Source organism: Nicrophorus vespilloides, unplaced genomic scaffold (assembly GCF_001412225.1).
Source record: "Nicrophorus vespilloides isolate i.1.1-1 unplaced genomic scaffold, Nicve_v1.0, whole genome shotgun sequence".
NCBI lineage: Eukaryota > Metazoa > Arthropoda > Insecta > Coleoptera > Silphidae > Nicrophorus > Nicrophorus vespilloides.
In genome coordinates, this window is record NW_017100112.1 from 1,626,280 (window position 1) to 1,646,325 (window position 20,046).

A 20,046-nucleotide genomic window follows, 5' to 3' on the forward strand; every position below is an offset into this window, starting at 1 on the left:
CTTGTTTCATGTACAGAAAAATAAATTGAACACATTCTGATATTTTGAACTGGAGTCCCAATTGTACAGATGTTTTAGGTATTCATTTGAATTGAACATTCATAGGAAGTCAATAATTAGTCTTTGATTAATGCAGTGCGTTATACAATTAAATATTAATAATATAATATCAATAATATTGAGTATAGAGTTTTTAATATATGATTTTTATTTAAATGACTGCAATTGGTGATAATGTATTAGGATGGTATTTGTAATGTTGCCTTTTTTACTTGTGCGTGTGTTTTTAATATAAAATTTTAAATTGAATTTAAAGATAATAAACAGAAAGAAAAAGCACACATCTTTGATCATTTTATCACAACACAAATTCTAAATCCCCTTCAAAGTTCTTTGCATGTATCTAGAATATATCAAATGAAAAATCTTTTTTTCTTTAGTTCAAAAAAATAATTTAATCAAAAATTTCTTCATGTTTATTAGGAATAATGAAAGCTAAAATAGTAGTACATCTAATCATATTAAAACAGACATGAATACAAGAGGACAATATAAAAACTTTTGGAATTGTAAATAACTTAGTCGTGGTATTTGGAGCATCTAATATTGAATTATTAAGTGTGCAAGTGGAATGAAATTTACGAAGCTTCCAAATATTATCATATATGTTGCATACCATCACGCAACATTATAAATAATAGTTTGAAAGTGTCTTAATTGGAAAATATTGCTGTAAATTTACGAATAACTTGCACGTTAATTTGGTACAAAGATAACATCTTCCTTTTATCCAATTCTACAAACTTAACCATACTTAACGACAAACTCATTTTTCGTCAAACACACTTTGCTGAAAAATATTAAGTGTCAAAATGGTAATATAATCTTTAGTAGTTGTCTTACATACTTGCAATGCACACCGGCTGCATTGAGCATACGTTTGGCAGCATCTATTGATTTCCTGGTATCGTCTTTGTCCGCATTATAGTATACACTTGTTATCCCGGTTTGGATTATGTATTTTGCGCATTGGTGGCAAGGGAAATCCGTTATGTATATCTTGCATTCTTTCAAGCTCACTTTGCATTCGACAATGGCGTTCAATGGAGCGTGACAAGCTAAAAAAAAATTGGAGATATAATTTTTTGACTAAGAAAGTATTTCAAACATTACAAAATAGCTCTCTGTATTTTAGCTTTTTCTTCGAATAACCCATGGATTCCATAGTGCAGTTTTTGGGAAAACCGTTGCAGCTCATGCTAACGACTTGATTGTCTGGATTTACTATGCATGCTCCAACGTGTTCATGGGTATCCTTGCTGCGTGAAGCGACAAAGTACGCTAGGGTCATGTAATATTCGTCCACATTTAAAGGACCGTCAGGTTCTTCGGTATCCGGTGTTACAACAAAGACATTACCGCTAGATGGTTGCAAAGGCGAAGTAGACTGGCTTATCGTCGATCTATAATTCTGTCGTTTCTTCTCACTGGATATAATAAAATATATGAATAGTATTACTATATCGTTCGTGGAACAGATTTTAGCTTACGCCGAATTCGATATAACAGGTGGCATCGGGGATGGCTCACGAGAAGATTGATCTGTCGACGGCATCGGCGAAACGCTCGACTGGGATTCTCTAAAAATGGTAAAAATCAGTTTAAAAATAAACAAAGTCGGTTTTAACTTACTCTTCGGAAATTGGTTGCTCCATTTTGGTTCGTGTTAATTCAATATGTGAGCAAGCCTACATTCAACAAGAAGGAATCAATTCAATTTAAAAAAAAACTTCCAGTTTTTAACAACAAATTTCTTCCATTTTTTTTCTTAACATACTATATTTTTAATCATAAATTTGAATTTAAAATTTCAATGCATAAATGATGAAATAATAAAAATTCTATTTTAGTAATATTATTTTTAATTATCTGATTATTATAAATAGTTCACAATACATTTTTTGGTGAATGTATAATTCTGGTTAGTCAATTTATGGAAAATAAATCGAAAACTTCTTAATTTTAGGAATTGATTGTCTGAGAAGAAAAACACATAATATAGTAAATATCTACTATGTTCAAAAGTACAAAGAAACCTCCACCGAGATTCCTTTGATACTGTCGTGATTTTGACAATGAAAATTGTTGCAAAATTGCTTCAGGAATCAATAAAACAAAAAGTTGAAAAATAACAATTCTACTTTCGTAATAGTATTTGTTATTATTTTATTCTAAAATACAAGGACTCAAATGTTATTCAAGTTAATATATAAAAGCACACAAATATTTAGTATTGTATTTCCTTTATTCTCAATTTAATAAAATATAGTTAAATAATAAATTGATTATAATTGATATAATTATAATGAAAGAGATACACCAAAATAATATAAATTGATAATGACGTAATGAAAAGAAGAAATATTACATATTTTAATTAATAAGCAAGGAATCAAAATAAGTAGCAAAAAAAATGAGTAAATTCTTTCTTTCTATCTTTCTGTCCATAATTGATATATAATTATTGATATTTTACAAATCCATTTTTCTACAAGAAAGCACAATTTTGTTATCTTCCGACATTGAATGCCAATGTCTAAAACAAACCAAATAATATAGTAAATATTACGAAAAGAAAAATGTGTATGTATTTTACCTGTATTTAATATTTGCTTCATCCAGCATTTTTTTTGAAACTGGATTTATACCAGTTCCGTCTTTAGCATAAACAATTTCGTTTATCCCCGATTGTAAAATGGATTTGATGCATTTGTTACATGGAAATGAGTTAACGTAGATTTTGCAATTATTCAGTTCGGCTTTGTTTTTGTTGAGAATCGCATTGAGTACAGCGTGACATTCTAGAAAATGTACTTTATTTAATATTTAACAAAAAAAGACCACCCTTTTCACCCTTATTTCTAGTGTTTATAGTTACTGTTTAATGAATTATAATAGTTATCTGTTCATAGACTTTCCTATATTTTTGTTATATTTACCATACAGATTTGAATCATTAATATTGCTTCCTTCTAAATATTCCATTCCCTTGGTCATATTATTATATCCAACTCCAACGGTATAATTTTCTTCACTTATTATGCAAGCTCCAAGTTGTGTCTTTGGATTCTTACTACGTTTAGCAGCAAGAAAAGCATTTCCCATGAAAAACTCTTCCCATTTTCTTTTTCTGAGAACATAACAGAAACAAATTAATTACTGATTTGTATCGAAGCACATCAATATGCAAAGTCAATCCACGCACCAATACAGTTAATGGAATTTTTGCAAAGAACCGAAGATGTTTAATAGTGAATACTACGATCATTAATATTTTATTTCAGTTTATTAGCGATTAAATTGAAATTACTTACTTATTTGTTTGAGTCATCGTTTAATTTTCAAACAACAATAATTTCGTACAATTGATTAAACTGGTTCGCTTCAACTGTCATGAATGAATGATTCCAATTTGTATAATCTATCCACATCCATTCGAATCATTATATATAAGGCGCGTGCGGCTAAAATGATTCTAGAAGATATCGATAGATTATACAGTTTGATATAAAGTTGCAAAACAGCAACGCGCTTTTGTCTTTTTTCAATTAATTGTTATTACAAAAATAATAAAGAGACAAAGCTATTGAATTGCAGCTAAACGGAAAATTAACGTAACATTTTGATAGAAAAAAAAACATTTGGTGATACAGTCGAACAAATTCAATTCAAACATAAGTTTATATACAGAGCTTTTGACCCTTTTACAGTTTGAGAGACTACGTACATTTTACTTATTAGAAATTTTCCAACTTTAATAGTTTTTAGTTTGTGCGGTTAATATTTATACACTTTTAACAATGGATATAATTCCCGAGGATATTTTAAATGTTTTGGATACGTTTATCAAATGTTTCAAAGTAATTTAGCGTGTCTATAAATGTATTTCTTCTATCTTTTCTAAATTGCATAAACTAAAATGTAAAGCAACTTAATTTTCAAAGGTATCATAATTATTATCATCAATTTATTAAAATATATTACATAATTAAACATTTAGAAATATTTTCTAGTACTCAAATATTTGAGATACGATTTTTGATATTATGATACATTTTTGGGTGCAGGACTTAATGCTGGTTGGTACATGGAATCCCAATCAATTTCATTAAAATCAATCACAATTTTCTTATTTTTCGGATTCAACTGACTGAAACAAACCAAATAATATAGTAAGTATAATGTCTGAAAGAAAATGTCTTATTTTACCTGTATTTAACATTTGCTGCAGAAAGCATCCTCTTCGATGCTATAGTCCCGTTTTTGTGGGCATGCTTGTCAGATAGATAAACAACTTCTTTTATCCCTGATTGTATAATGCATTTGGCGCATTCGTTACATGGAAACAAGCCAACATAGAGTTTGCAATTTTTCAGATCAGAGCTGTTTTTGTTGAGAATCGCGTTGAGCTCAGCGTGACATACTATAAAATGTACTTAGCATTAATACCATATCATACTTATTTTTTTAAATAAATAATTATTATATCACAAATTAGTTACCATATAAATATTTGTTGTCTAATTCAGATTCTTGGTTTTTGCTCCAAGGAAATTCATCATCATTGCATCCAATGGGCATACCGTTATAACCAACACCTACAATCTTCTTATCTTCATTTATTATACAAGCTCCAACTTGTGTGCATGGATCTTTGCTACGTTTAGCAGCCAGAAAAGCAATTGCCATGAAATATTCATCCCAATCGATAAAATTTTGATTTTTGCATGATGAATTACTTTGTTTTGGTTTATCTTCTCTGAAAATATTAGTGATATAAATTAATTATAGAAAATTCAACACTTTTATTAATTTTGTTGAGTTTATAAATGAGCCGAAAGAATAATAATTCATTATTGTATCTTATACTTCTGCTACAATATCAATCAAATTACTTACATGTCTGTATGATTCATTATTCTATTTTCTATAAACGAAAATATTGTACAATAATTGAAAATCAAGAGCTCCCTGCAGCTGGCCAAACATAAACAAAAACATGTGCAGTTTGTTGTCATGTATAACCAATAATAATCTTGCATTTACGTGTTAAATTAGTTGCATACGCTTTTCAGTACAGCTACATCTTGTGGAATATATCTTATTTGTTGGTTTTATTTGGTAAATATGGTATACATGTACTAGGTGGTACTAGGATTTCCATTCATTAGTTTCCTTGCTATTCATAACTTAGCATATAAATATTGATGGATACCCAAAAAAATATTTTTAAGAATATTGTTATAATTATTATTATATTAATTATAACAAGTTATTGGGTAAAAAATATAACATAAAAACTTAATTAAAATTATTATGATTATGTACTTTCTTATTTTTTTTTATAAAAACACTTTTCTTTAAATTTTATAATTAATATTTTTTATTTTTGTTTATGTTATATAATATTTCTTGGCCAATATATAATTATTATTACAAAATAAATGAGTTTCTTAAAAATATTTTTTTGACCGTCGCCTAGCTGTTGCGTACCCGGTTTTAACTTACTCTTCTGTACAAAGCAATGAATTGAATTACTATAATAATATTTTACCATTTACTCATGAATTCGATGTATTTTTATAATAAATGGAAATTAAATAACATTTCTAAGCAGAAAGACCAACAGTATAAGAGTATATTCAGTATTTTTCGGATACAACTGACTGAAACAAACCAAATAATATAATAACTATAGTTCCGTTTTTATGTTATCATGTTTGTCAGACATATAAACTATTTCTTTTATCCTCAATTGTGTAATGCATTTGGCGCATTGGTTACATGGAAACAAGCTAACGTAGATTTTACAATTTTTCAGATTGGATATGTTTATGATGTCATTCAGTTCAGAGTACTTATAAAATGTACTTATTAATAATATTTATATATAACAATATTATAAATTATGATCATAAAATTTTCCTGTTTCTAATATTTAACATATGAGCCGTTATTTTGGAAAGTTGTATAAGTCAATTTTTGGAAAAAAAAATGAGTAATTTTAGTAAGATATACATATCCTCTTTTTATATTTATAATTATACTATGAATGGAGAACGATTTCTTGATAAAGTAATCAAAATAATATAACTATATAATGTTATCGCAAAAATATTATTTTAGTCGTATAAGTCCATTTCTTATAATTATGAATAATGAACTTCCTAATTGGAATTATTATTTATTATTATGACTTCAGAGATATCTAGAAAATGCATTACAATATCGTAAACAAGATAAAATCAATAGAAATAAAGACATAAATATTAATATTAAAAATAGAATACAAATAGAAATGAGCTTATTCCACTTAAAAAAAAAAAAACTTTATCAAGAAAAAATCCTGTATTCAATGTATGATTTTACTATATAATGTTATCGCAAAAATATTATTTTTCAAAGTGATATAAGTCAATTTCTAATAATTATAGTTACAACATCGTAAACAAGATAAAATCAATAAAAATGAAGGCAAAAATATTTATTGATATATAATATAATTTAACTATTTTATAGTCTAGAAAACATCGCACGACAGGATTAAAGTTTACCAATAGAGTTTATTATTTCTTTTGCTTTCTTTCTATAGTTTGCTAGTAGATAGATTGCTTTATAAAATAATAATAAAAAATAATCAAACGCTAACCCTTAAATATCTGGATATATAGGACTTATACCACTTTTTAAAATATGATATCTTGTGTTCTAATTTATTTTGTTTTTATACTAATAGTGTAGACCATCAACACATATCATTATAACCAACTCCAACAATAAATTATCTTCATTTATTATGCAAGTTTTGTACGTGTAGAAGTAAGGAAATTACATGAAATATTGTACTATTTTAGTTTGGCTGAAAATATAATAAAAAAATAATAATTATGGAGAATACATATTTACAGATCATCACGGTCATTATTTATTAATTATTCAATAGAATAATAAGTAATCAATTAGTGTTTCTCAACCTAGGGGTCGTTAAATAACATCTGCCATCTTTTATTAAAGAGAGAAACTGGTGAAATACAACTTTCTTTGAATTGAACGTTATAAATAATTGAGTCACAAAACAACTACAAATAATTATGTTGGATCGTGCAGAAAAATGGTTGAGAAAAGTTGCTTTACTCAGGTAATAATCCAGAATACCCAGCAATTTTCACGAGAATAAGAACAAAATCCGGGAAATTTTACCCACTGATCTGAATGGCATCATTATTTCTAATATATTAGCAATATAATTTTATGTACATTCATATTTGTTTAATCCTGTATTCAGCCACACCCACTTGAGTCACCTTAACTGCTTCTTACCATATCAGGTTAACCCCATGATACATTTTTTTATATCGTCCTTTTATTCACCACTGTTCTATAAAACATTCAGTAAATGATCTGGCGGTTGACAAGATTTTAATTGGACAGCGATTATCCTTTACTTATTGGTTATTTATTGAATCTCAGTGGTAGATCCGGTGGCTTGTGTTGCTTCATTCTCTGTGTTGTTAAGCTATTGTCCAGAAGATTGACAGTCTAGTCAATTTTGGTATCGGCTACTGTGTTTCTTAATTGTTTTCTTTACTGTTTCCATTTTAAGGTCATGAATTCTCTTGTTTGTAATATATGGAGCACCAATGATCCTTCTTAGGCTCTTCGACTGGAATCTTTGTATGATACAAATATAAATCTATATTTTATCATGCGTACAACCAATAACAAAATGAAACATTTTTAAATAAATTCTTTATTAAAAGCACATTATTACATATTATATATGATTATAGATTATAATAAAATAAAAATTATTTGAATATTTTAGGTAAAACTTGGGTAATTCATTATTATATAATATAAATGATGGGTTAGGTGAAGTTTTGAAAAATTCCCACAGCAACCAATAAAAAAGAAGTTGAAAAATAACAATTGCAGTTCAGTAATAATCTTTGTTATATCTCTTACCTAAATTGCACGGACTAAAATGTTATATATTTTAACTTTCATAAGTTTTAATATAGAATATATTATTTGTTATTAATTTATTAAAAATTGAACATATATTCTAAATGGTTCATAATAGATTGTTGGTTGCTGGAGTTATTTTCGTTAGTCATTTTAATTAAAATCAATCAGTAATTCCTCATTATCGAATGTCCCTTCCCATTCACTGAAACAAATGAAATAATATAGTATATATAATGAAAAGAAAAAAAATATTACTTTACCTGTACTTAATATTTGCTGCATTTAACATTTCTTTTGATGCTATAGTCTCAGCTTTATATGAATACTTATCAGATATGTAAACAACTTCTGTTATGCCCGAATTTATAACACATTTTGCGCATTCGTTACATGGAAACAAGGTAACGTATATTTTGCAATTTTTCAGATCTGCTGAGTTTTTGTTGAGGATCGCATTGAGCTCAGCGTGACATACTATAAAATGTAGATATTAGTAGCATTTATACATATTTTTAAAATAATCAAATATACTATCATAAAACATTTACCATATGAATGTTTATTATCCAATGGAATTGATTTGTTTTTATTCCAAGACATGTTACGATCTCTGCATCCATTGGGCATACCATTATAACCAATTCCAACAATTTTCTTATCTTCATTTATTATGCAAGCTCCAACTTTTGTTTCTCGATCATGACTACGTTTAGCAGCGAGAAGAGCAACTGCCATGAAATATTGATCATCATTTATAAATGATGTATTATTTTGGCTTGAATTATCTTCACTGAAAATATAATGATTCTATTTATTTTAATAGACCGAGAGTCATTGATTTTATTGTTATTTACAACAACAATTCAGTAGGATAATAATAATTAACATTGTTTTGTATTGTAGCACTAATGGCGAATCAACCAGTAATTAGAATCACCATTAAAACTTTACTTTAAATTTGTTAACAATAAAAATTAAATTACTTACGTAACTTTTTCACTCATTTTTGTATTTTCAAACACTAATAATATTGTACAATAGTTTAAGCTGGCTTGCATCAACTGGCATATATAAATATAAGGCAGCTGTAATTTATATAAGGCAGCTGCAATCAATAACCAATCATGCATTGATATGACTAATTACTTTGATAAAAAATTGACAAATCTAGTATTCCGCAACGCGGTTTTATAAAGAATCTAATTTTTCATTTTAAATTAAGAACATTGTAGAAGAAAAAGATGGAGAAAAGACCATATTTTTTTATATAATCATAATAAGAAAATTAAAAAAAAAAATAACAACTGTTTCAAAGGGCTATTCCGCCATTAATAGTAGTGTTTATAGATATTTTTTTGTGAATTATATTTGACTATACCTGATCACACACTTTTATATTTTTTTTTTGTTATATTTACCATATAGGTCTTTAATATTGTTTCCATCCAAAGTATACATAGTTACATTGCACTGGACATATCATTATAACCAACTCCAGTAGTATAATGTTCTTCACTTATTATGCTAGTTCGAAAAAAAGCATTTGCCATGAAAAACTCTTCCCATTTTCTTTGCCTGAGAATATATCAGAAACAAATTAGTTATTGATTTCTGTCGAATCAGATCAATATGAAAAGTCGATCCACACACCAATACAGTTACAATGAAACTTTACAAAGAACTGAAGAAGCAGAAATCAGTGAATACTACGAGAAATTTAAAATAAAAAATCCGCGAAATTATACCAACTGATCTGAATGGCATCATTTTCTTCAAGTATATGATCAATAAAATTTAATTTACTTACTAATTTGTTGTATCCATTGTTCTTTATTCAAGTAACAACAATATCACAGAATTATTTTAAACTCAATTTTTCAACTGAAATAACAATAATAACCTTATCAGCTTCCTACCATATCAGGTCTCAAATAATTTAAATTAATTGTTACGTGTAACCAATATTAATTTTTAATTTATATGCAGAATTAGTTGCATACGATATCCATTACAGATACAACTTGCGGAAAAAATCTTATTTTATTTTCGATGATACATTTATTATTTGGTATACAATTAATTACTATTTGTTTATTTATTGGTCTCAATTATTACCATAGATCTATCAAACAAGATCTTTCTGCGGTTCTAAATTATTATTTTATTATGCAAATATTTGCAAAACAACTTTATGGACATTTATTTGTAATAAATGCTAATATTAAGAAATTATTATCATTACCTAATTTACATAAGTTCCTTCGTTTATTAAAACAAAAATTCAAGAAAATATACATTCTAAAAAAAGCCTGTTTTATTAAATATATTGTCCATTGTTTAGTATCAGAGCTCTCCAGAAAGCTCTCTTTACCATCTGGAGCGCTCCCATCTGTAAGCTCGAACTCACGGCTACTGATCCGGCGATACTACTTTTATACAACGCGATGGTATCACATATCTTTTTGGCCGCTTCAGTTGCGTTTTTCCTTTTCCAAAAAAACCTGTCAAAAAATCACGATTTTTTCTTCTATTCAATTAACACAATGTCAATAGCTGAATTATTGTTATCAAAAATCGCCTTATGTAACGACCCAATACAAGATATACAGTCGTCATTTTTTACGCATGAGATTGAATAATTAATATTATTAACTACATCATTTCAGAAGTCATGAAATGATTACCAAATGTTTTGAATAGTACAAATTTAATTTTTTTTTCTAAACCTCAAGATTTATTTACATCCCACTCCTCTCATTTGACTATCGATATGCGCTTTCTTGTGTGCACCTAGTATATTTGTATCATGCCTTTTATTATCATTTTTGTTTAACAGTTAATAGTGTTTTCCCGATGGCATATATACTTTTAATTCGATCATTGAAAATGTGATAGCATTTCCTGTACAGAACTATAATCATTTTAGCAGTAATGTCAAAAATGTTCGAAAAGCTGAGACCTTGGATACAGGATCATCAGTTCGGTTTTTGAGAACAGATCCTCGATGCATTGAGTGGTTGCTGAATTCAACAAGAGTCTCGAAGAGAAGAATTATTGCCTTTCTCGACTTATCCCAAGCTTTTGATAGTGTTTGGCATGACGGACTGCTGTATAAAATTAAAAACTGCTTTCCGCATGTGTTCTCTATATTATCATAAAAAGCAACAGGAAATATCAACATAGGATAGAAGTCCACCCAAACCTACTTGCCTTCAGGTTACCAGACTGAAAAGATATAAACACCAGGATCTGTCAACCAGATTTGAAAACATTTAAGTATTCTGTGCGTGTGTGCATGTGTACGGTCATGTGTGTATGTGAACAAACATACATGAAGGTTGGTCAATGAGTTTTTGTCTTATTATCAGACAGATGGCCAAAAAAAAATCCTGTAGGGCAATAAGTTTTCGGCTGATGAACGTTTTCCGTTGCGCCACGTTTGTTTCCAATTAATTAAGCAAATTCAATTTATTTAAAATTTATTTACATATTGTTTCATATTATATTGAATATAATTAACCATATGGAACTTAATTTAATTTAAATTTCTAAAGCAACTTCGTAATTATTCCATTGTCATTAAATCTATTATTTTAGATTCCCGTATAATCTAACTATTTGTTAAATCCTTATAAAGTAATTACGAAAGGGCATTTTTTTAAAAAAATAATAGAGTTGTAAATATAGTTCTGATGATGGATTTAACACATCCAAATCTATTTAAAATCAATTATTATTATTTTCATCAACAGTTTTAATTTTCTCTTATATTTGATTGATTGTATTATAAATTAATACTGTTTATAATTTATTGATAAGATGTTATGTTATCGTTTTTGTTATACATTTCTGTACGCATTTGAAAATATTAATCACGCAACATCAGACCTATCCCAATAGCTACGGAATAATATAATCAATATGAGACTGCGTGGGAGCTGTGCTTGGGATAGGCTGCTATAAAACAGCTATTGCTTCCTGCCCGGTCCAGTTCTTCCTGGATTCGACACTAAACACAAACAATCATTTAGCAGCTGACTAGATTTTTTCTTTTTCTGAAATCCAGTGAATCTACGTGCATTATCAATATGCACAAACTTCAGATTCGTATGGAACAACAAGGAGGCTCCCACAAAACAATGGGATACTATATAGTTGAGTAAACTTCTACAATTTCAATAACTAAAATAAACAAATTTATTCTCTATTTAGTGGGTGGCGATTCAGTGCGAAGGCAAAAAGAAAAATCCGAAGGAGCAGTATGTGAACGTCATCATCGTGACGAGATACCGACTCAAAGTCCTGCAGAAATACTACAGGCTCACTATATTTAAAATTATTGAGATACCACAGAAGAGGCTTCTTCCATTCTACGAAGCGCTCACAGCCGTATACGGTTGTAAATAAATTTGCGTGGAAGTTGAAGAATATTTTATAAATGTTTATCCTAAATTATTCATTTTTTTGAGTAAGTGTTTCATGTCTGCACATAACTAATATTAGGACCAAATATCAATGTATAAATGTCAGTTCTCTTCATTAGATTTGAATCAAGTAATCAAAAAAAATACACAGGGTAATTACGTCAAATCATTTAATTTACATTTAATATCTTGATTGCACAATATTTGATGGAAATTTTAAATAACTGTATTTTTATCTATTGCATGAGAAGCATTTATTAAGAATTTACATTATAAGAAGCACATGATAACATAGTATAAGCCTCAGCATATAATCATCAAACATTGATGAAATATTCTAAGTATTTGATGTCTTTAGAAATAGTTCTGGAATCGTTTCAGTTCGTTCAGGATTGTTTTTCAAGACTCCTCCACAAGGATGGGTCTGATTCTCACCAGGAAATGTATTACGCTTACTACAAAAACAATTGACAAATACCATGATAAAGTTACAGATGAAACACATTCACTCTGTAACTTCAATTATCCTATTTGGGTGGTATACTTGTCAATTTCGTAATATTTGGTGTTGTATTAGCTATTTGGTGTACTGCAACAATTATCTATGATATATGAAAAAAAAAACAATTTGGTGTGAGAAATGTATCATATATTGACGTCAATTTTGTTTTGAAGACTTTTAATGAAAATGCATGATGTGGGTCTATTGTTTTCATCTAACGATTCATTTTATGTTGAAGACATCTGATGCATAACTTTGAATTCGATATATCAATGAATGCATAAGGACTGCGGGATTGAGAATACTCTTGGTAATGGTAAGACTGATTGGCGGTGATTTATTTCTAATTATATTCAAAATCATGTCACGTAGACATGTAAAATTATTTAATATTTTGTAAGTGAAACTTACTCTCGTCTGTAATGAGTGATAAAATGTAGATTATAATATTATTAAGATTCTTACATATATATGTAAAATGCACAATCTAATTGTAGTTCATGCACTTCATGCACATAGTATTATATGTATTAACTAAATAATATAATAAAAAATAAATAAAATGTAATTCTAAAACCTTATTCAATACGTTTTCCACAAAAATTATACTGTCAAACAAATTATTCTTCAAATCGTTCATTTAATTAATCAATTTATGAAATTATTTTAATTTCATTAGTATTACCATTCTTAAGATTTAAGTCCGGGAGGTTCGAAATTTTGGGCTTTTAGTAAACTTCAGTATAATTTTCAAGATTTAAATAATAATAAACAAAATTTGTTGTATAATAACATACAAAGGGTTATTGGTCGCAGTCTTTTCGCCCAGATTTAATATTTAATTAATTTCAGGAAGTTATATTAAATCGGTATTTATTAATCTTTAATGGTTCAGCAAACCAAGAAGATTAAGATTGATTAAATGCAGGTAAGGTTCTTTTAAATTAAAAGGTTTTATATAATCTTTTTGGTCCTATTCCCTTCGGGTTTATTTGCCACCATAATTTTTTTGTTGGTTTTTGGGAAACGAACCAACTTTTTCGTATCGGATTTTCGTGATACAGGCGAGGTAAGGTATTAAAAGGTTTTCTAAAGATTTTAGGGATGTAAAAGTTTAAGAACCTCTGTGGTAGAGTGTACGTTAGAAATGTTGCATATAGGCAACTTCTTTTGCAAATATGAATGAATATAGGTGCAGTGGATCGATCAGCTGAGTGGCGTGGGTCGGCTGAAAAGTCCCTGGCTCAGTTTGGATGTTTTGAGATTTCACCGCTGTCAACAACACGGCGTATTGTCAACAATTTCCAACATGGCAGAACGTCGTTCGAGGCCGTATCATGTGATGATTGTGTCGCGTTCCCGTGTCGTTTGACAGCGTTTTTAAAATCGTGCACCCGAAGTGAAAACAGTTCGCAGCATCTGCGGTGGGTTCTCTGTTAAAAAATTAGATATTGTTTCAGTGCCAGTGCACCAAATGACTATGGAGATGGCGGAGCTGGCGAAGCCGCCGCTCAGTGACATTAAGCATCCCGAAGAAGTCATCAAGATGACTGTGAACGACAGACTCAAGTTCGCGGTCCTCATCGGCTTCATCGAGGTGGGACAGGTGTCCAATAGGGAGGTTGTGAACACCGTGCTGCAATTGGTACGTGCTGACCGCCGCCGAACGGTTCGAACTTAGATCTAAGAATGAAAACAAATGCGAATCGCCGGGGGGAGAAGCTCTGCGGAAGTTTTACGAGCGCACCTAGGGGATGCCGGTCGAGGGCCCCCTAGAAGCCCTCGTCAAATGTTTTGATGACGTGGGCGTGCCGAACTCGCTCACCGCTTACTTATCATAGTAATCCACCTGTACATACTTTACCCGCACCTTTTTTGTCGTTCCCTATTATCTAATCAGCTCCGTGGAGTGATCCATCGGTGTATAATCCGAGAAGGTGACGCAACCGGCCTGGAAGCCCCGTCACCGGATTGATCCAAACAATCGCGAAGAACGAGCGGTTTGTTTACACATAATGATCCAGTTCATATTTATATTTTCACTTTTGGTTTCTGGCGCGTGTCGCCAGACGACCGACCAGACGGAGATTCCCCGGCAAAAATCTAATTAGAATCTCCTGCAGTCTGTACCATGCACATATACAGTCAGATGCACACAGATGTACATACAGCTGACACTATATTGCAATGCAATTAAACGGGGGAACCCTGCTTGATAAACGCGCAAAGGTCGTCAGTTGTAATTCTTAATTGGCCGCAAATCAACAAATCTAAGTGTTTAAGTGGCGTTTTAAGTGACTTGAATTGCGAGCAATGCGTTCTAATTATACCACAATTTATTTACGTATTTACTCCTTTTTTTTTTGCACGTTACCTTCGCCACTTCATGTCGACCCCACTTTACTGTAATTTCGTTTTCCCCATTTCTCAAAATTGTATTCCAAATAAAAAAAAATGCAAATTTACTGTCTTTTGTTGAATATAAATGCTAAATATAAAGAAAAAAGTTAATTATTGTTCAACCCACGAAATTAGTCATCAAAATCATTATATAATGTTCAATTTAACATTAAAATATCCATTTTTCCGTTTCTCAAAATTGTATTTAATTTTAAAATAAAGTTGATTACTTAAAATTAATGGTAATTTTCTTTGTACTTATGTAGAAGATAAACAAAAAATTTAAAATAATGTGAAATTACAAATTTATTGTGTAAATTTCGCAAATATTTCTGTATAGTTTCTGTCATTATGTGGTCTATATACCAAGATTGTACGTTTAAATTAGACAATGCTATAGAACCTTTATACCCTATTAGTTGTGAACATTCAGTAAATTTACCTGGTCGCAATCCTTAGTTATATAATGACAATGTCAGTATTAATCAAATCTTAATCGTGCATCCAGTGGTTTGTAATAGATTAACGAATTTTTAAGTGATTTATAACTAAAATGTTTGTGTGTATATTTTCGTGGCATTGCGATTTTTTACGTATGTGGATTTTCCAGTTTAATTTTATATTCATGTGCATTATGTGTATGAAAAACACTAAAAATTGGTCAATTTAAAAGTAAATCTGAATAGTATTTTCAAATTATATGTAAAATATATAATTTCTTGCGGAAAAGTTAAGGTCTACAGCTATATGTATGCAATGCCTTATGTTTATAACTATTTGTTTACTTGTTATGCATATATTGCATTTCTAATAATAAGGTTTCTTTACATTTTATTTTATCAATATTTATTAAAAATTACAACAAATTAATAAGTATCGAAAATAAAAAATAATAATTTTTATTTGTAAAACGTATAAAGTATAAATTTAATATTATTTATTAAATTTTAACTAGGAGATGGAAACACAAAACTGCGAACAATGTAGCAAGGATATTAAATCACCTAGCATGTGCGTAATAAGAGTGTTATTTTCCTCCGGTCTGACATTGAACATCATCCTATTGTGATGACCGCCACAAAGTAATGAGCGACGTCGGATAATGTGATTATGAGGTTCCAAAGAAACGTGGCATATTTCACGGAGCAAGGTGCTAAATGAGGTAATAAATAAAAATAAGTTGAGTCCGTGTCCGTAAAGATGAAAAATCGCTAAGATTTGAAGCCGATATAATAGCATTTTAGTGTGGCCGTAAATGTTTCACTTTCTTTCTCTATTTCTCAAATACAATCTTGTTTATTATAGCTCCGTTAAACATATTCAATTTAAATAAATATTTGCAACTGGTGAAATTACATTACTGTTTTACGTTTTCAAGAAAATAACAAAACAATGTTAAATAAATAATCAAAACCAATTATGGCGTACGCTTCAAATGACTTAAATTGAAGTTATCATAATTAACACTTTTAATTGATGCCGTGATAACCTTGTGCAATATACGAAGATTATCAAATGAGTCGTGACTAATTGAATTTTAAATAAACATATTGCGATAGCAAAAAACCGTTTATTATCTACGTTATGGCTTGAGTGTTATCGTTGCAAAGCAATTTAAGAGTAATTGTTTATTCTTTAATTGTTTGTAAATCGGTTAATTGGAATCAAAGTTCATGCGACGGTTCTTTTCGTCGGTGCGTTTCGGTTGCATCAGCGAGTAAATTGCTAATTCTCGGCATGAATCATTAGGTGATGTTGCAAGTTTTCCTTTAACCATAACTCATCCCATGATAATTACTTAACGAAGCTGGTGCACTTGATTGGAGTAGATAATGGAAGGGGTGGAATTACGCGTGGAATAGAGAGAGAGAGAGAATGCGACCGGCTGATTAACTTCTAATTGCAATTAAATTAATGGATTCAATTAAACGGGAATTATGAAAGGTTCCCATATCTTATCTTTCTCGTCGAACGCTAATTGATAAGCTGTTACTTCGATATTTTCTCCTAACGTTGCCAAAGACCTCATTATAAACGTATTTAGAATACTTTTCATTAATTTCGGTAAATTAGTTTCAAATTTTTCATTCACGAAACGCCATTTTCAACAATGTATATTTATAGACCCGAGAATGATGCATTACGGTGCAATATGTGAAAATTTTGTTTTCATTGATATTTTCTTGTTACTGAATTGAACGATACGACGGTTCTAATATCAACTTGATTTAGACGATTTGCATGCAAAATGTCTTTTGCAGAGGGTTGCCTTAAGCATAGAATCGCAGAGAAATCACCCTCTTCTTTTCGAACAGCTTGTGTAAACATAAAACCCCACATTTTAATGGTTGGAAAGTTTGATCCGAAAACAGGAAAAATCGACGGTCGAAGCTTTTCAATACTTTTTCAAATCAAAAAGTTGAAGAGTTGAAAATATGACTTGATCATTTATTACACTCAATGATATAGTTTTCTTTATTCTAATATATTAAAATTAATTAGTTTTTTGCTATTGTGCTTTGCATATGAAATTTACAGAGTTGATTGTCTGGAAGCAAATTAGATTCGATAAATGAATTTTGAGTGCCCTAAGAAGCGTCTGCTTTAAATTTATGTGCATTTAAGGCATGCCTTTTACACGTGATAGAACCAATCTATTGGAGATTATAGTCTCCAAAGTTCTCTCGCAAGTTTTTGATACCGCAACCTCTAAAACAACGTAACACATTAATTCGCCTAGAGCCATCCCGAACATCTATAATCTTTCTAATCCAGGCTGTACGTTATATTCTCTTCAAGTCATGCGTAATTTTGCTTGGAATTTGAAAAGCAAACAAGAAAAATGTATATTAATTGGATTTAATCATTATTAATTACAATAATAATTTAGATCTTTTTTTTATTTTATTGAGCTGCTGTAAAGAGCTATTTTTCTACTCTATTTCATCATTAATATCGGTATTAATTATTTTATTATTCTTTTCCATTCCATATATATTTTTTATTATATTTTATCTTATTATGTTCTGTTATTTTTTTTTATATATTTTTTACATTTTTATATTTTAATTATTTTATGTATGTGCTATGCTTATGCGGCCCAATAAATAAGTTGACCATAGGTCTTTCTGCCCACATAAACTAAATTTGTCTGAATGTTGGAATTAATGAAATCACTCACGCTTTTGTACTGTTACTAATATTCTATTTTTCTAGATAAATCATGATTTATATACATTTGGTAGTTATGAATATATTGGTATTTAAGAAATATTAGTTTCAATAGGAAGTTGAAAACGAAACACGCCAAGAAATATGTCTATTTAAGTTGACGGCATCGATATCATGTAAATTATATGCAACTGATAAAAGTAATGAAATATAGACTTGTTTTCCTTATAGTTTTACAAAATATACACATCGAATTTCTGTTTTCGTTAACGTTTGTTTTATTTATATATTTCGTTCTACAGAATTATTTAGAGAAACCGAAAGTAATGAATTATTAATTATTTCCACTTTCTGAATGCGAACACATTGAGGATTTTCGTGGTCACCATTAAGGTGTTTGCGTTTTTTTTCGCACCATAATTTTCGACCTTGACATTCACCTTGTTAACCGTTGTTACAAAACAACATTACACTGTAATTACTTCTCGGTATCTTTATTACCTTAATGTTTACATAAACCGTCATTAAATGCTATTCTTCCCTGTATCAAATAAAAAATCAAACAAGCAAGTAATTTTAACATTTTCTTCGTCGTTTAATTACAAGTTTATCAGTATGACGTAATAATAATTAGCTAATGAATGGAACGACTCGGAACCGTGATTGATATTTTGCAATTTTATCGTTTGCGTTTTATCGATTATTTGCCCACTGGCTTTTAGTATAAATTATGCAATCGAAATAATGCATTTCAGCTGTTGCCACGTTTGATTCGTCATTATCCTTGTTTGTGTTAATATATTATCATACATTTTACAAATACAAATCGATACAAACGAAAATTGAACACAATTTAGGCTTAGTGGCTAAATGCGTGTTAATGTTAATAATGTTATAAATTAAGTTTGCATAACTGTGCTCAATATCGTATTCCAGCAACAGAAAATTGATCCCTTGCCTGTCCTTGCGGGTAATGGGACCCTGAAGTTGCTGAAACCTCAGAAAATAATCGAAGTCGAACCTCTATTATTACATGCAACTTGACATAAAAAGTGACCCAGCAAATCCTGAGGTAGATTTTGGTTAGTTTAGATTATATTTTTTATTTTAATAAAATTTAATAATAACGGTACTAATCGATCAACTAAATAAAACAGAAATAAACCGTACAAAGAGACTTTACAAAGTAAAGGGAAAAAACAATTAGTTACATATAAAAAAAATAATTGTGTACTATTTAAAAAATAATATTATGCTCAATAAAAAATTCGTATGCTTTGATAATTTTAAACCGGATTGATCGAAGTCGCACAAACCCTATATAGTGCGGGTATTTGATGAATTTAGTTAGTTTAACTTCTTAATTAGATTGAGATTGATTTATGTTTTGGTCTACGATGTTGAAATAAAATAATGAATCTAGCATCTCGATTTAATTGACAGACTGAACTGAAATGCGCATTTGACAGATCTGCGCTGGCTTTACGTGGATAATACCGGATCAGTGCATTTGCGCTCTGC

General features: G+C 29.6%; 4 protein-coding genes across 7 annotated transcripts in view; 1 reads left to right on the forward strand and 3 right to left on the reverse strand.

The window, feature by feature from the left end:
• Nucleotides 1-453: 453 nt before the first annotated feature.
• LOC108568580 (deoxycytidylate deaminase-like) lies at nucleotides 454-1,765 on the reverse strand. 2 transcript variants are annotated; one of them, XM_017929757.1, is made up of 5 exons: nucleotides 1,693-1,765; nucleotides 1,551-1,640; nucleotides 1,174-1,487; nucleotides 908-1,118; nucleotides 454-850 (listed from the first exon to the last, which is right to left on the reverse strand). In XM_017929757.1, the coding sequence occupies exons 1-5, from the start codon at nucleotides 1,713-1,715 to the stop codon at nucleotides 805-807; spliced, it is 684 nt and encodes a 227-aa protein (XP_017785246.1). In that variant the 5' UTR covers nucleotides 1,716-1,765; the 3' UTR covers nucleotides 454-804. The 2 variants fall into 2 exon arrangements, with proteins under 2 accessions (XP_017785246.1, XP_017785248.1); XM_017929759.1 differs by having other exon boundaries at nucleotides 904-1,118.
• Nucleotides 1,766-2,483: 718 nt separating this feature from the next.
• LOC108568581 (deoxycytidylate deaminase-like) lies at nucleotides 2,484-3,524 on the reverse strand. The gene is made up of 4 exons (XM_017929760.1): nucleotides 3,375-3,524; nucleotides 3,000-3,190; nucleotides 2,657-2,861; nucleotides 2,484-2,596 (listed from the first exon to the last, which is right to left on the reverse strand). The coding sequence occupies exons 1-4, from the start codon at nucleotides 3,389-3,391 to the stop codon at nucleotides 2,533-2,535; spliced, it is 477 nt and encodes a 158-aa protein (XP_017785249.1). The 5' UTR covers nucleotides 3,392-3,524; the 3' UTR covers nucleotides 2,484-2,532.
• A 300-nt stretch (nucleotides 3,525-3,824) lies between these two features.
• Nucleotides 3,825-9,080, reverse strand: LOC108568576 (deoxycytidylate deaminase-like). Of its 3 annotated transcripts, none has more exons than XM_017929752.1 (4): nucleotides 9,016-9,078; nucleotides 4,563-4,819; nucleotides 4,270-4,483; nucleotides 3,825-4,210 (listed from the first exon to the last, which is right to left on the reverse strand). In XM_017929752.1, exons 1-4 carry the CDS (start codon nucleotides 9,030-9,032, stop codon nucleotides 4,105-4,107), a joined length of 594 nt encoding a protein of 197 aa, XP_017785241.1. In that variant the 5' UTR covers nucleotides 9,033-9,078; the 3' UTR covers nucleotides 3,825-4,104. The 3 variants fall into 3 exon arrangements, with proteins under 3 accessions (XP_017785241.1, XP_017785240.1, XP_017785242.1); XM_017929751.1 differs by lacking the exon at nucleotides 9,016-9,078 and adding an exon at nucleotides 4,960-5,168 and having other exon boundaries at nucleotides 3,827-4,210; XM_017929753.1 differs by lacking the exons at nucleotides 3,825-4,210; nucleotides 4,270-4,483; nucleotides 4,563-4,819 and adding exons at nucleotides 7,922-8,230; nucleotides 8,289-8,502; nucleotides 8,577-8,818 and having other exon boundaries at nucleotides 9,016-9,080.
• A 5,104-nt stretch (nucleotides 9,081-14,184) lies between these two features.
• Nucleotides 14,185-20,046, forward strand: part of LOC108568563 (neurobeachin-like) — a 40,241-nt gene continuing 34,379 nt past the window's right edge. The window contains exon 1 of the mRNA XM_017929734.1: nucleotides 14,185-14,599. Within this exon, the coding sequence (XP_017785223.1) occupies nucleotides 14,429-14,599 (171 nt within the window). The 5' untranslated portion in view covers nucleotides 14,185-14,428. The remainder of the gene's footprint in view (nucleotides 14,600-20,046) is intronic.

Excerpts from the sequence above, each read along its gene's own strand:
- LOC108568581 (XM_017929760.1), bottom strand. Across the intron at positions 2,862-2,999 it reads TAATGATTCAAATCTGTATG|AATGTCACGCTGTACTCAAT; the intron begins GTAAATATAACA and ends TACATTTTCTAG. Across the intron at positions 2,597-2,656 it reads GAAGCAAATATTAAATACAG|ACATTGGCATTCAATGTCGG; the intron begins GTAAAATACATA and ends GGTTTGTTTTAG.
- LOC108568580 (XM_017929757.1), bottom strand. The coding sequence starts at position 1,715 with ATGGAGCAACCAATTTCCGAAGA. Across the intron at positions 1,641-1,692 it reads GAGCAACCAATTTCCGAAGA|AGAATCCCAGTCGAGCGTTT; the intron begins GTAAGTTAAAAC and ends TACCATTTTTAG. Across the intron at positions 851-907 it reads GCAGCCGGTGTGCATTGCAA|CAAAGTGTGTTTGACGAAAA; the intron begins GTATGTAAGACA and ends AATATTTTTCAG.
- LOC108568576 (XM_017929751.1), bottom strand. The coding sequence starts at position 5,102 with ATGCAAGATTATTATTGGTTATACATGACAACAAACTGCACATGTTTT. Across the intron at positions 4,820-4,959 it reads ATAATGAATCATACAGACAT|AGAAGATAAACCAAAACAAA; the intron begins GTAAGTAATTTG and ends TAATATTTTCAG. Across the intron at positions 4,211-4,269 it reads GCAGCAAATGTTAAATACAG|TCAGTTGAATCCGAAAAATA; the intron begins GTAAAATAAGAC and ends GGTTTGTTTCAG.